Source organism: Nycticebus coucang, chromosome 14, assembly GCF_027406575.1.
Source record: "Nycticebus coucang isolate mNycCou1 chromosome 14, mNycCou1.pri, whole genome shotgun sequence".
Taxonomy (NCBI): domain Eukaryota; kingdom Metazoa; phylum Chordata; class Mammalia; order Primates; family Lorisidae; genus Nycticebus; species Nycticebus coucang.
The window spans coordinates 32501550-32515851 of record NC_069793.1 but is presented as its reverse complement, the minus strand read 5'-3'; the positions used below and the strand labels follow the sequence as shown (position 1 = coordinate 32515851).

At 45.0% G+C, this 14302-nt stretch overlaps 1 protein-coding gene across 7 annotated transcripts in view; it reads right to left on the bottom strand.

Annotated features, from left to right (window-relative positions):
* Positions 1–2141: 2141 nt before the first annotated feature.
* The window catches only part of WT1 (WT1 transcription factor), a 48667-nt gene continuing 36506 nt past the window's right edge, over positions 2142–14302 (bottom strand). For 5 of the 7 annotated variants that reach the window (XM_053562157.1, XM_053562159.1, XM_053562162.1 and 2 more), the window contains 5 exons: positions 13832–13928; positions 10922–11072; positions 7363–7452; positions 6589–6681; positions 2142–3564 (listed from right to left, as the gene is read on the bottom strand). In XM_053562157.1, coding sequence (XP_053418132.1) covers positions 3443–3564; positions 6589–6681; positions 7363–7452; positions 10922–11072; positions 13832–13928 — 553 coding nt within the window. In that variant the 3' untranslated portion in view covers positions 2142–3442. The remainder of the gene's footprint in view (positions 3565–6588; positions 6682–7362; positions 7453–10921; positions 11073–13831; positions 13929–14302) is intronic. The other 2 variants (XM_053562158.1, XM_053562161.1) reach the window with 1 other exon arrangement.

Sequence of the window (14302 nt, the reverse complement as noted above, 5' to 3'; positions counted from 1 at the left end):
AATGTTCTGTGCTCAGTGCTGTAGAACAGTGATTTTCAGCCAGGGTGCCATGAGAGGATCTTAGGTGCACAGTGAAGAAGTTTAAAGATCTTAATTAAATTATTTTAAAAGAAATTCAAAGCACGATAATTTTTTTTACTCTACTTTTTTTTGTTTTGCTCAACATAATTTAAGTGTGCCACAGAAGTTTAACTATAGGTTGAAGTGTGCCATGAGATATAAAAGGTTGAAAAACACTGCTACGGAAGTTCAGAGAGGAGAGGGCTTGGGATGATTGGGAGGAGGCAGTGGGCAGGGAGAGCTGAAGTACTGAACTATACATTAAACCAGATACCGGAGAAAAGCAAGATGGAAAATGCATATTTTGAGCATTGCACCCTGTACAGCCTCTAGGCCGGGCCACAGAGAGCTGCCACTGACCTTCCACCACTCCTGATGGTCTATGGAAGGCCAACAGAACAAGTCCCCGGAATATACTCAATGCCCAAGGGTGCTTTGCAGAAGACACAAAGCAAACAGACGTGGTCTCTGAGGCAAGGCTGGCAAGAAGCCCAACTACTGCAATGCTTAACTCCACTTGGGGTATAGGGTAATGGACATTTTGTTGTTTTGCAGAGCTGGCCTGGAGGTTGGCTACCCACTTTAAGAGGATACTTGGAGAAGGGGGAAGTAACAAAACATAATTAAGTGAGTTCTTGGGTGACTTCCTAGATAATGCTTCTAAGCCCTTGCTATGTACTCAAAGTTTTCATACAGTTGTTGTTTTTCATTTAACTTTCACTATAATCCTATCCTGTGGGATTCTTGTCCCCACTTCACAGATAAGGAAACTGGAGACCTAGGATTTGAACTCAGGTTGGACTGCTCACCAAAGTCCATGACCTTAACTGCAGGCTAAATTGCTAGGATATTCTGAGAATCTCTGGTCTTCCTCCTGCGGCTGAAACAATGTGGCTGTACTTTTGCTCTGACTGGCTGATGTTTGCCATGCTTGTCCTGAGCTTCTCCAGAGAAATGCTGTCTTCTGGCAGGAAAAGATAAAAACGGCTGATATAAATGAGTCACCACACTCACTATAATTAACAGTGATGCAAGAGCCAGATGCAAAATAAGAGGGGCCTCCGGACCTGACTTTCAGGCTGCCCAAACTTTGAGCTGAATGCACTTCAATGCAGAGAAGAGTCTCCGTGGCTGAGCTTCCGTCTCCCTGAGACATATTTAAAATAAAGAAATGAAACCTGGAATGCATACACGCAAACTTCAAGATAACAGAGCTGAGAGGGGTGGCACCAAATTAATCTCTTATTTACAATTGAAAAACCATACACCAGAACCAGAAAAAGAGTTTATATATAGTCTTTAGATAATATACGTCTTTGCTTTCACACTCCGCTGCCCTGGAAATTCTAAGTACTTTCAACCTGCTGAGCTGATTTATGGCAGCTACAGAAGTAAACTGAATTGTACTAGCTGTTTAGCCCAGGTCCTTCTGAACCCAGTGATATATCTGTGAACTTTTCAAAAACAACAACTGTTGTCATCCCTGTATTCTCTTTTGCCTGTCTGAAAGTGATGTAATGATAGCCTGAATAAACCCTACACACCTGTAATCCTAGCATTTTGGGAGGCTGAGGCAGGAGGATTACTTGAGGCTGTTCAAGAGCAGCCTGAGCAATATAGCAAGATCTCATCTCATGGAAAATAGAAAAATTAAAATGAAAAAAATAGAAAAATTAGCTAAGCATGATGGCACGTGCCTGTAGTCCCAGCTACTTGGGAGGCTGAGGTGGGAGGACTGCTTGAGCCTAGGAGTTTGAGGTTGCCGTGAGCTGTGAGGACACTTCTGCACTCTGGTCCCAGCAGCAGAATAAGACCCTGTCTCAAATAAATAAATAAATAAATAAACCCTAAAACATAATTCCTACGATACTATCCACATAGTATATCCACCCCATCCTATCATAGCATTGAGCATTATCACTTTCTAGTACAAGGTGAAGGCAGCAGTTTCTGCTGCTGAGGGAAATAAGTGGCCTAGATGGGCTCAGCCACCAATGTCAGCGGCATCTTCTTACCTGTTTAAAAGAGACTCACTGGCATAAGATTTAAACACAATACAGCTGATGAAATCTTGCCACTTTCTTTTGAATAGACTTTAATCGAGAGCAAAGTGAAAAATGCAGGTTACAGTTTTAGTGCTATCATCAATACTTTGTAAGATCAACACCCAGACAGTGATGCTTCTAATATTTATACATTTCCTAATTTTAGTTGTCGTCAAAGAGCAAATCGTTATCAGATACATATATTTACACAATTTCAAGCAATGGTAAATTATAAACTCCTTCCCCCCTTAAAAAATAAAACACAACGCGCGCGCGCACACACACACACATATACACTCAACCACCTTTAAACAATGGATTTCCTCACACTAGTTAAGTCTCATTTTTTTCACAAATACTTGTAGACCCAAAGTTACTTAAGTTACTTAAGAACAGTCTCATCGCTGGAGATCCCGGACCATCCCCTATTTTCTTTTAAAATCACTTTAATTTTTACAACTTGAAGCCACATAACCAGCATGGTCTGTACACTCTAAGGACACCCCCAAATGGTGAAAAATGAATTTCACTTCTGTTGTGTGAGGAGATATGTACATCTCTGAAGACATATATGATTACAACTCAGAAAAGTCAAAAACACAAAAATAAAATCTCAGATCTTCAAATACAGTTTCTTAAAAGCATTGTGCTAAGGTTAACATTGCATTCACTGAGCCGGGAAGATTCTTCTAAATTTCTATACAGAGGTACTGGTTAGTTCTGATTCTTTTTTGCAGCTGCTTGAAACACATGAGCTTTAAAAGTTCCCTGGTAGAACTACATCCTGCCTTCCAGGTTAGCAGCCCGCCTGACCTCCGGAATGTTAGACACAATTCACCCCGATGCCTCACTCTGATTTATTTCTTGCTGTTGCTATTAGTAAATGGAAACCATGACAAAGTTTACATTAGCAGACACATACACATGCCCCGGTCTATAAATATCCCATGATGGAAAATGGTACAATAACTCCATTCCTAGTGAAAACGAGCATAAAAGGAGAAGGGGGGGGTGTGAGGGGACATTATCAACAATGTCTCTTCTTACAGTGGAAAGTCCAGACCAAATGATGATGGGCTTTTAGCTAACCGGACACTGATAACCACTCTTCCAGGGCCTGCGAGTCAACTAAAACTTGGCAAAGCAGAGACCAGCGCCTCAGGGCAAACCTGGTAGGGTCCAGTCGTACAGGTGTCTTGTCTTGGAGTCGGATGAAGAAGATCAACTGCAGTTTCCTTCTTAAGACAGGTGAGTGATGAGAAAGTTGTAAGTTGCTTTTGAAAGTAGTTCACACACCGTCCTGCCTGGGATGCGGGACTGTCGCCGAGTGGGACCCCTCAAAGCGCCAGCTGCAGTTTGGTCATGTTTCGCTGGTGCATGTTGTGATGGCGGACCAATTCATCTGAGCGGGCAAACTTTTTCTGACAACTGGGCCACCGACAGCTGAAGGGCTTTTCACCTGTTGACACAATCGCCAGTCAGAGACACTTGCAGTGGAGGGAATGGGCACAAGTTCAACTGTCACAGGCCTGAGTTAAGTATCGCAAAGCATCCACTCTGGATCCCCCAAACTAATCAACTAGGCTCATTTCATTTCTCAGTCAGCCTTGAAATGGCAGCACCTCTGGGGAGTTTAGGGTTTGAAGAACCGTAAAAATTACAAAATAATCTCAGGTGAGAAGGCTTGGAAAATGGCAGAGAAGGGGTAAGTTCAGGTAATGGAAATGCCTGGCCAATTTGTATTTAATGAAGGAGGAAAGATACTTGTTTCCACCTCTGCTGATAGAATGTTTTATGAACTGTGTAAAGATTGCACCTTTGCTGTCTAAATTGGGAATTGGGTTTCTCTGGGTGGCCAGAGCCTCCAGATCATCACCCTGGATATTACTGATCAATCACTGTCTAGTAGCAGAGCTGTGACTGTACCTTTAATGTCTTTATCTGTGTAGATATTGTTTTTTGGGCTATTTTTAAATAAATCACTGACAACCAGTTGTTGTTTTTTTATCTTACAAGTTTACGGGCAGCGCCTGTGGCTCAAAGGATTAGGGTGCTGGCCCCATATGCCAGAGGTGGTGGATTCAAACCCAGCCCTGGCCAAAACTGAAAAAAAAAAAAAGTTTACTAAAAGCGTAATCCGCTATATGGAAGATTCTAGTTGAGGCATGGTTCTAAGATTTTTAATAAGCTTGCCACAAGATCAAGACTTCTCCATCTAAGGCAGTGATTTTCAACTAGTGTGCCCATGAGAGGACCTTCAGTGTCTCCAAAGTTTTTAAAGATCATTAAATTATTTTTGAAACGATTTTTTGCTCTTCTTTTTCATCAGCATAATTTAAGTATCCTGCGAAAGTTTAACTATAGGCTCTAGTGTGCCATGAGATAAAAAAGGTTGAAAGAAACACTGATCTCTAGAGCCCCTCACAAGTTCTTGCCAAGCCTCTTTCTCATTAGAGACAGCAATTAGCATTTATTCAGTGCTTAGTATATGCCAGACCTTGTTCTGAGCCTCATACGCATGCCAACACACACACACACACACACACACACACACACACACTCCCTCACCCTTCTGTATTCCTTACAATAGCCACCCCATAAGAGAAACATTACTACCTCCACTCTACAGATGAGGTTGTGACATCAGGGAAGGGCAGCCCCAGGCAGGACTCAAATCCAGATTCATCTAATTCTAAAGCCTGTGTGTGTTCCCGCATCACACCTCCCAGGCCTAGTCGTAAAATTACAGCTGAGCTTTATCCTACAGAAGCTGCCTCGGGAGCCAATCTCTGTACCACCTGTTCTTCCTGGGATGCTGCTGGTCCCACTTTGCCGCCTTTCAGAGCTACTGATCAGGACAAGCACTGAGAAGTGTCCCAGGAGCTGGTGCCCCAAGGTCAGTCTGGGGGTCAATCAAATACAGGGTTCAACAAGGCTGCTGGTGACGCAGGTCACGTCACACACACTTGGGGGAGGGGTGCACACAGGATAACTCCCTGCCACCCAATTGTGAGCTCAGGGCTGAGTCAAAGAAGCAGCACCAGCAGCACCCTGCGGGAGGGCACAAGACACCCATCTCACCAACTCCGGGGCGCAGGTGTCTGGCTTTGTCTTGAAGCAAAGCCTGTTTGGACTGAGAGTCTGATACTGCCCAGGGTCTCGTGATGTCACATTTTCCTTCATTTCCTACTCACAGTTCCTCTGCTTCTCCTGGTCTGGCTCCTGTTCCCCACCCCCAACTCCAACCATGCTGTCAAAAGCCAGCTCCTGATGGACAAAACCCAGCCCTTTCTCTCATCCGCCTTTCTCCTCCCAACCTCTCAGGGGTAGTCAGCCTCACTGGCTGATTGCCTTTTTGATGCTCTATCCTCTGCACTGAGTGCACCCATGCTCTTTCTCCCGTATAGAGGGCAATGGGACAAGGTGAGGAGGGAGCTGACAGAACTGGGCTTGCTGCTTATTAGCTTTGTGACTTGAGACAAGTCATTTAATCACTACATGTCTCCATTTCCTCCTCAGTGAAATGGGATAAAGCATGCCTACTTCACTCTTCTTACAAGGATGTTGTGAAGATGATGTGAGGGAACCTAAGCATCCGTCCTCCTTCCAAAGGCAGAAAATATGCAACAAAGGTGGGTGGCGCCTGTGGCTCAATGAGTTGGTCGCCGGCCCCATATACCAACGTGGCAGGTTTGAATCTGGCCCGCACCAAACTGCAACAAAAAATAGCTGGCGTTGTGACAGGTGCCTGTAGTCCCAGCTACTCGGGAGGCTGAGGCAAGAGAATCGCCTAAGCCCAAGTGCTGGAGGTTGCTGTGAGCTGTGATGCTACGGCACTCTACCAAGGATGACAAAAATAAAAAATAAAAAATGCAACAAAGGTGGTGCTATTGTCTTCATGAATCACACCAGCCTTGCGGAAAAACAAAAATCTTCAGCAGCCAGTGAATCCATGTCCTATTCCTGTCTCTGTATGCGTATGACGGAAATGATATCCACACGCTGATACATATATTCATTTGACAGAAACCAAGACTGCTCCTGGGACATTAACTCTCAGCAGAGCAAGGACTCAGCCCTCTGAAAATAGTGTGGTGAAACATGAACTCTCAAAAGAATAAATGCTTGGTGTGTTAGAATTTCTGCTGTTTGTAAGGTTAATAATAGGATTATCAAACAGTATCAAAAATGTGATGCAATAGATTAGAAAACGGTAGGGACCTAGTTTATCCCTGTATTTCCATTCTGGACACCTGGGACTTTCTTTTCACATCCCTCTCCTGCTCTGTATTTCCCACCTCTCCTTCTTTAAAAATGTTACAATTATTTAAAGATGCCCACGCCCTGTCCTTTCTCTCAAGTGAGTCTCAATCTTCTAACTTTCACATTAGTCTTTCCCAATCTCTCTCATCACAAACAGCTTCATTCAACAATAGTTTAAAAAAAAATAATGAAAAATAAATGTGAAGAAAAGTTTACGCACTTGTTTTACCTGTATGAGTCCTGGTGTGGGTCTTCAGGTGGTCGGACCGGGAGAACTTTCGCTGACAAGTTTTACACTGGAATGGTTTCACACCTAAACGGACAGAGAAGGTCTAGCCTCGGCCCTACTAATATGCGGAGCACAGTGAGCCCCACACGGCTAGCTCCTGGCAGCTGGGGGAGCCCAGCATGTTCAGCCACATCTCCAAGATCTGCCTCGCCCTCGGAGTTCCCCACCTCCCCAGAGGCAACCACCTGATTATGCACAGTAACCTCCAAGGACCTGCTTCTGTCTTGGGAACAACCATTTCTTTTTTTTTTTTTTTTTTCTTTTTTTTTTATTGTTGGGGATTCATTGAGGGTACAATAAGCCAGTGGGAACAACCATTTCTTAACCACAGAAGTCCAGCTTCTCACCAGCTGGAAGGTCTCAGCTGTGTCAGAGACAGAAAAAGTGAATCACACCCTACAAATCAGATTCCGCCCTCCACCACCCTCGGCCTATGCTGATGCTCCGTGTATCATCCACCCACTGCTGGTGGGATCTCATGGCTCTGTGGTTTGCAGGAGAAATGCAGGATGTTTCCTTTTCCTTGCTTTCTCTCTCTCTCTCTTTTTTTTTAGAGAAGGAAAATTCCCAGAGATTAGAGGAAAAAATTATTGGAAAAACCAAACACATCTACCCTTTCATCCATATTCAACAACAAAGAAAATCAGGAAATCAACCCTAACCCACAGGAACACGGCTGCCACAATGAGAAGGGAACCTACAAACCTGTGTGTCTCCTTTGGTGTCTTTTGAGCTGGTCTGAACGAGAAAACCTTCGCTCACAGTCCTTGAAGTCACACTGGTATGGTTTCTCACCTTGGGGAAGACACATATTCTATTTGAAAACGACACTGGAAAAGGCCACATTTCCTACTGGGACTGTAGGAACTCCCAAATGCCTAAGGCACTTCAGTGGTGCCTGTTGGATTGGATGGCCCTTAACCTGTGACTCAGGAACAAAGGAGGGGTCAGGTGCCGGAGTCTGACAGCAGGGTGACATACAGGTCTGCCACTTGAAAAGCTGCCACTTGAGGCCTGGTTTCCTTATTGGGAGTCCAAGTGTAAGGCAAAATTCTGGGATGTTTGTGCCTTAAGGCTAACCCCATCAAATAAGTGTTTTTATGATTTATGGCCCAAAGATTTGGTGTTCTCTGCCACTGAGTTCTCATTCTGGAGTCAAGCATAAACAACTCCAGTATTCTGAGGCACTCAAGTTAAACCAGAAGCCAAAGCATTTAGGAAGTCTTTGGTATCCTTTATCCATGAGAAGTCAGGAGTCTCTCCTGGCACAGAGCAGAGAAGCCCCTCCCCATGTTTGTTAGGGAAAGCTCAGCCAAATCCTGGGCTCTGCACCCCAGGAATGCACCGAGTAACCTGGGCCTTCCAGCCTTCTTAGGAGTATCCTGTGCCGCTGTCACTCTGGGTTAGAAAGCAGCCCGTCCTAGCATCCGCTGGGTCTCTGTGCTGCACGGTGGAGCCCAGTTTCCTTTCCAGCCAGTAACTCCCACCATTTCCCTGATGGATCTGTCTTCCCAGATCTATACCTCAGACTTCACCATTTTTCTCTCCTCGTACTCAGCTCACATGAAATGCCCTTTGTCTCTATCTCCAACCAACAGGTCTGCCTTACGTCCCTCACAAATGCCATCTCCTCTGCAATGCCTGCCTGGAAGCTGTGTCTGCAGATTGAAACCCCTTCCTTCCCTCATTACAGAATGTGTCCCAGAGCGTCTGATATGGTGAGCCGTGCCGGGTGTACATCCTCCCACGGTCTGAAAAATCCCCAGGGCAGGAGTCTTCCCTTCACTTTGTACTTATACCCAGCCCAGTGCCTTACACTTCACCTCAGCCACCTGGAGAAGACAACACCCTCTTCAGTCTGATTTCTCTCCCCTAACCTGGAGAGTCTGCTCATCCTTTACTGCCTCTGCTTAACTTTATCAGCCTCTGATGGTTAAACCTTGCCCTTCCTCCTCTAAGAAACCTCAGATGACCTCAGCTCAAACGGATGCTCTCTGAACTCCTCAGCTCCTCCCGCCCCTAATCCAGGACATTGTCACATGCTCTCTCCAACTCTTTTCATTTGCATATATCAATGGTTTTCAACCAATGTTCCGTGGCACATTGGTGTGCCGTGAGAGGATCTTAGGTGTGCTGCAAAAATAAAAATCATTCATGAAATTATTTTTGAAAGAAGTTCAAAACACAGTAAGTATATTCTTTTACTCTTTTCTTTTTTTTTTGATCAACATAATTTAAGTGTGCCACGGAAGTTTAACTACAGGTTCGACTGTGCCAGGAAATAAAAAAATAATAATAATTGAAAAACACTGGCATATATTCTTACTTCAAAACAGACCATTAAGTCTTTAAGTAGGGTGATTGTGACTTGGAATTAAGAGGAAGGAATTTGAGTCCTGCTTCCACTATATCTGACCCTCTTGATTGCTCTGTGTGTGGATTAAATGACATAATACATATAGCGAGCCTAGCATGGAAGAAGTACTTAATATAATAGCCTGTGCTGTTATAATAAGAAAATATTGAAATCTTTCAAGAAGAGGCTGTAGGACTGTTATACGACAATCTGTCCTCCTTTTTTCTGCAAGAAAGAGCTTCTTACAGGCTCCTGTGGGTCTGTGTTTGTTCACTACCTTCCCTTCTTACAGCTGTCTAACTTTCACTGCGTTCTAAGTGCCTCTTTCCAATTAAAAAGCTTTTATAATCATATTGCCTTCAGTGTATTCCTTTGCATTTTTCTAGGCAGGATTTTACTTTATCATTTCCCTTATAACCTTGACAGAGACTTTATTTATTTTTTCTTTTTTTGAGACAGAGTCTCATTATGTTGCCCTCAGTAGAGTGCCAGGGCATCACCGTTCATAGCAACCTCAAACTCTTGGGCTTAAGCAATTCTCTTGCATCAGCCTCCCAAGTAGCTGGGACTACAGGCACAGCTATTTTTTGTTGCAGTTGTCATTGTTGTTTAGCTGGCCTGAGCTGGGTTCAAGCCTGCCAGCCTTGGTGTATGTGGCTGGTGCCATAACCAGTGTGCTATGGGTGCCGAGCCAGCCAGAAACTTTTCAAATGATCCCATTTGAGAAAATATGTAAAAACAAAGCATGGTTCAAAGTCTGTGGTCCACCTAGTAAAACTCAGCAAACTCCAGAACTGCATCTTCCAGACATAATTAATTAGCAAAGACCAATAGTCTAGAACAGCAGTTCTCAACCTGTGGGTCGCAACCCACAGGAAAGGGTCACGGCATTAGGAAGGCTGAGAACCACTGATCTAGAGAGATGTGAATGCACCTAGATTGCTTCTTCAGCTTCCCAGCAGCAAAGTCAGCAGTTATAATAAAATCATAATAGTGATCATAACCGTAAAGCTGCCCTTCACAGTTCGGGAAAAACAGTACCAATTCTTCTGTAAGAAAACTGGGGCTTCAAAATGCTTCCCCACAGGGGAGACCCAACCATGCTCCCATCTAGTGCCCAGAAGGCCAAGAGCAGACTTTTTGTGGAGACAGAATATCATCTGCTGTTCCAGACTAGAACCAGGCATCAGCTTAGCCCACAGCAACCTCAAACTCCTAGGTTCAAGTGATCTTCTTGCCTCAGCCTCCCAAGTAGCTAGGACTACAGGAACCTACCACAACACTAATAAAAGCAGACATCTGTGAAATGGTAGTTCACATTCAAGGTGGCCAACAACCAGAAAAGCTCAACTCTCTCTTTCCCAGAAGCAAAGTCCTTAATTGGTGGAGAAATCCAGTTTAATTGATGATCTTCAAAATCATCTATTTTTTTTTTTTCAGTGAAGACCAGAATTAAACCTATAATCCATTTTCCCATTCCTGTCTGGTTGGTCATTACTAAGCCAAGAAGTTAAGTTTTTCTCCAGGACATCTCCTCCAAAGTTTGACAATGACCTTGCTCAGCAACCTCTCAAAATCATGTGATTATCCTATTCCCAGGCTAGCTCTCTCTTTACAAATGCTAATAGTATTCTAACAGTTATATGATTCAAACATGGTCTCTAATTCTGCGGCATTTTCTTTCTACGATTCTGCTTTGCCCTCACTGAAGACAATTTATTAACCTCTTTAATGAAGGATGAACACTCAGGAAGCCAACTGGCCCTATAGCCGTCCTCCACCACCTTGGCCAGAGCTTTCACAGCAGGGCCTCCTTTCTATCCCAGAAATCACCAGTGTCCTTAGCAACCTGAGCTCCCTGAGAAGGAGCATCACCCTTGCCCGGGGCTGGACAGAGGGCTCACTTACCAGTGTGCTTCCTGCTGTGCATCTGTAAGTGGGACAGCTTGAAATATCTCTTATTGCAGCCTGGGTAAGCACACATGAAGGGGCGTTTCTCGCTGGTCTCAGATGCAGAGCGGACAAGAGTCGGCGCTACTCCAGGCACGCGCCGCACGTCCTGCAAGCAGAACACAGGAGGAATTGGAGGCTTTGAGCCCCATGTGAGCATTCCTGTCAATTCTGAGGAAAAGTGAGCATTGGAATATACAAAGAATAGCTGGCAGGGACAGACCTAAACCACTCCCATCCACACCCCAGATACCCACGGCAGACATCACTAATGGATGATAGATCAGGATCTTCCACAATGCTATGCTCTCCTATTGTCACTACTGATCCCAGAACTGGCACTTGAAATGGATTTCTATTTCCTCTAGAAAATAGAAATCTAGAGGTTGGTGTGTGAAAGAGCTTCCAACTCATCTCGTCTCTCAGCTTCTCCATTTGAGGCAGTGAGGTTAGGAAGCCCAAGTTTCTGAGTCTATCTCTTCCTCCCACTCAAAGACACAACCACATGACCTTGGGGCCACTCTTCAGTCGGTAGAGAAGTCCTTATCAGAGCAAAACGTGGGATACTGCATGAGTCCCAAAGTGACCAGCCCTTCCATGTGTAAGTAAGTGACAAGGAAGAAGGAACCCCTGCATTTGGGGGTTCTCTCTGTGAAGGGAAGCTAAATCCACTGGAAGCCCACGGGGTAGCCAGTCCAACCTCTACCTATGTTTTTGTCCTGTCCTTGCAATGACAGGTCACTTTCTTTTCTCGAAGAAAAAGTGCTATAGTGACATACAAAGCTGGTGTTAATAGACTATGGCATCTCAGGGCAAATGGTGGCATAAAATTAAATGTTGAGCCAGATGTTTGATACAATCAACACCCATCTGGGTTGGAGTTTATCAGAGGCTGTGAGAGTGGGTCTGTCAACCTGAGCTCGGTGGGAAAGAAGGGAAAGGAATCACTTTTCATTTCCCTTAATTCGTACTAGCTACAGTGTGCACAGGAAGAGGATATAAAATTGAGCTGTTAATGTCAGTCAGGGTCTTGGTGAAGGATTCAGATAGTAGTTGTTAGGGGAGAGATTTGGTAATTCCCTCCTCCCACCTCCATCAGTTTTCCATATATCTGCAACCCTGGCCTTTATTTCTCACTATTAGAAGGCTTGGGATGAGAAGCACACTGTTCCACCTTCATGACATTTCTGGAAACATCCATCAGAACATCTCAGAGCCACTTGCCCCACATATCACATACACCTTATTTCCAGGGCATTGAGTATCCCTGTGCAAGTATCACAGTTGTTACAGCATAGCCATGGCGTCCTGTTTGTAAGTCACAAATGCAAACTCTTGATTAACTGCGTGTGGTTCTGATCACCCAGAAGAGGCTCTGTAGAGGTGGCAGACTGAAGCGGGTGTTTCCTGAATTCTCCAAAACTTTCACCTCTCTACTCTACTTTCTTCACTCTCCTTGGACATTTCCCCCTCCCTCAGTCCTCTGTCTGTTTAAGCAGCAGTAAGACATGTGTTGAAAACAGGGGTTCTGAAGTCAGACAAGACCTGTGCTGTAAGTCTCAGCTCCCCCTCTTACTGGCCAGGTGATTGTAGACAAGTTATTCCTTCCTCCGCTCTGCTCTTCAGTTTCCCAATCCATAAAATAGAGGTAATAACCTACCTCATAAGGGTGTGCTGAGGATGAAATGAAGGGAAACAGGCTGCATTTAGACATGTAGAGACCTTAAACGCATGCTGCTAAGTGAAAGAAAGTCAGTCTGAAAAGGTGACATATGGCACGACTCTAACCACAGGGCACTGTGAGAAAAGATCAGGGCTGTTGAGGGGAAGAGGAGAGAGGAAGGGACAAAGGGTGGAGGACAGGGCAACGGCAGGACAGGACAGCAGTTCTGGACAATACTATAATAACAGATACCTGGCATTATGCGTTTCTCAAAACGAACCGAACTGTGCAACACGAAAAGTGAACTCCAAACTATGGACTTTAGTTAATAACAACATATCAGGCTCACACCTGTAATCCTAGCACTTTGGGAAGCTGAGGTGGGTAGACTGCCTGAGCGCAGGAGTTCCAGACCAGCCTGAGCAAGAGCAAGACTTGTCTCTACTAAAAACAGAAAAACTAGTCAGGTGTGGTGGTGGGCACCTGTAGTCCCAGCTACTCAGGAGGCTGAGGCAGGAGGATGGCTTGAGCCCCAGAGTTTGAGGTTGCTGTGAGCTATGATGTCATCTCACTTTACACCCAGGGGGAAAGTGAGACTCTTCGTCTCAACCCCCTCAACCCAATAACATATCAATATTAGCTCATTAGCTCATCATTTCCCAACAGGAAATAAGGGAATCTAGAGGGTGGAGGTAGAAAAGGGGCTGTGGGAACTCTCTGTACTTTCTGTGCAAGTTTTCTGTAAACCTGAAGTTTTTAAAAAACAAAAAAATCTATGTATAAAACTTAGCACAGTATCTGGCATAGAGAAAATGCCCAGGCATAAGTGGTACAGTTAGTATATTATATTATCAACCCTTGGCAAGATTTCTCTGCTTTACAATGCAGACGAAATCTTAGAAGTCAAGGGTCCAGAAGATTAATTCAAGCCCAGTTAGCCCAAATACAAGAGCCCCCCTTAGAGAAGGTAAAACAATCAATTAAGGAGGAAATGGCAGATTCTGTAGGTAGCATCTTGGTCTGAGTTAGGCAGGAGGCTGACTTACTCGACTTAGTGGGAGACAAGGGTCCCTGGTGTCAAAAGGAGCTAGTAATTAAAAACAGACTTCCCAGGGCAAAGTGTCCCTCAGCAAGGACTGACAGGCCGGGAGCAGGAAAAGTGGCAGTGAGGCCCACTGCCACCTGGGGCACGTCTGAGCACTCACCTGAATGCCTCTGAAGACGCCGTGGGTGTGTATCCGGTACTGAGCGCCACAGAGGATGGGTGTCGTGTGGCTGTCGCTCTCGTACCCTGTGCCATGGCTGTAAGCACAAAGATGGGAGAACAGTCTCAGGCTGGTTCACGGCTGCCATTTGGAAATGACGGTCGGCAGTCAGCAGGGAATGGTTTTCTTAAAGCTCATAGGATGAAAGTACTTGAGTTTCGCCTCCCTCTGCAGGGCTGCTCTGGAAGCAGGCTCTGTCCAGGGCAAAGCGGCTCAGGTCCTCCCCGCACGGCCCTCCCTCTCCCTCAGACTCTCCCAGGCGCAGCACCACACCATGTGGGTCTATGCCTGGCTCAGACAAACCAGGAAAAGCCATGGTGGCAGGACTCCATTCCCAGTAAGTTGTTTACCATTTAAATGGCAGAACTGACAGCTGCAAATATCTCAGGAATGAGCAGAATGCCTCAAGTT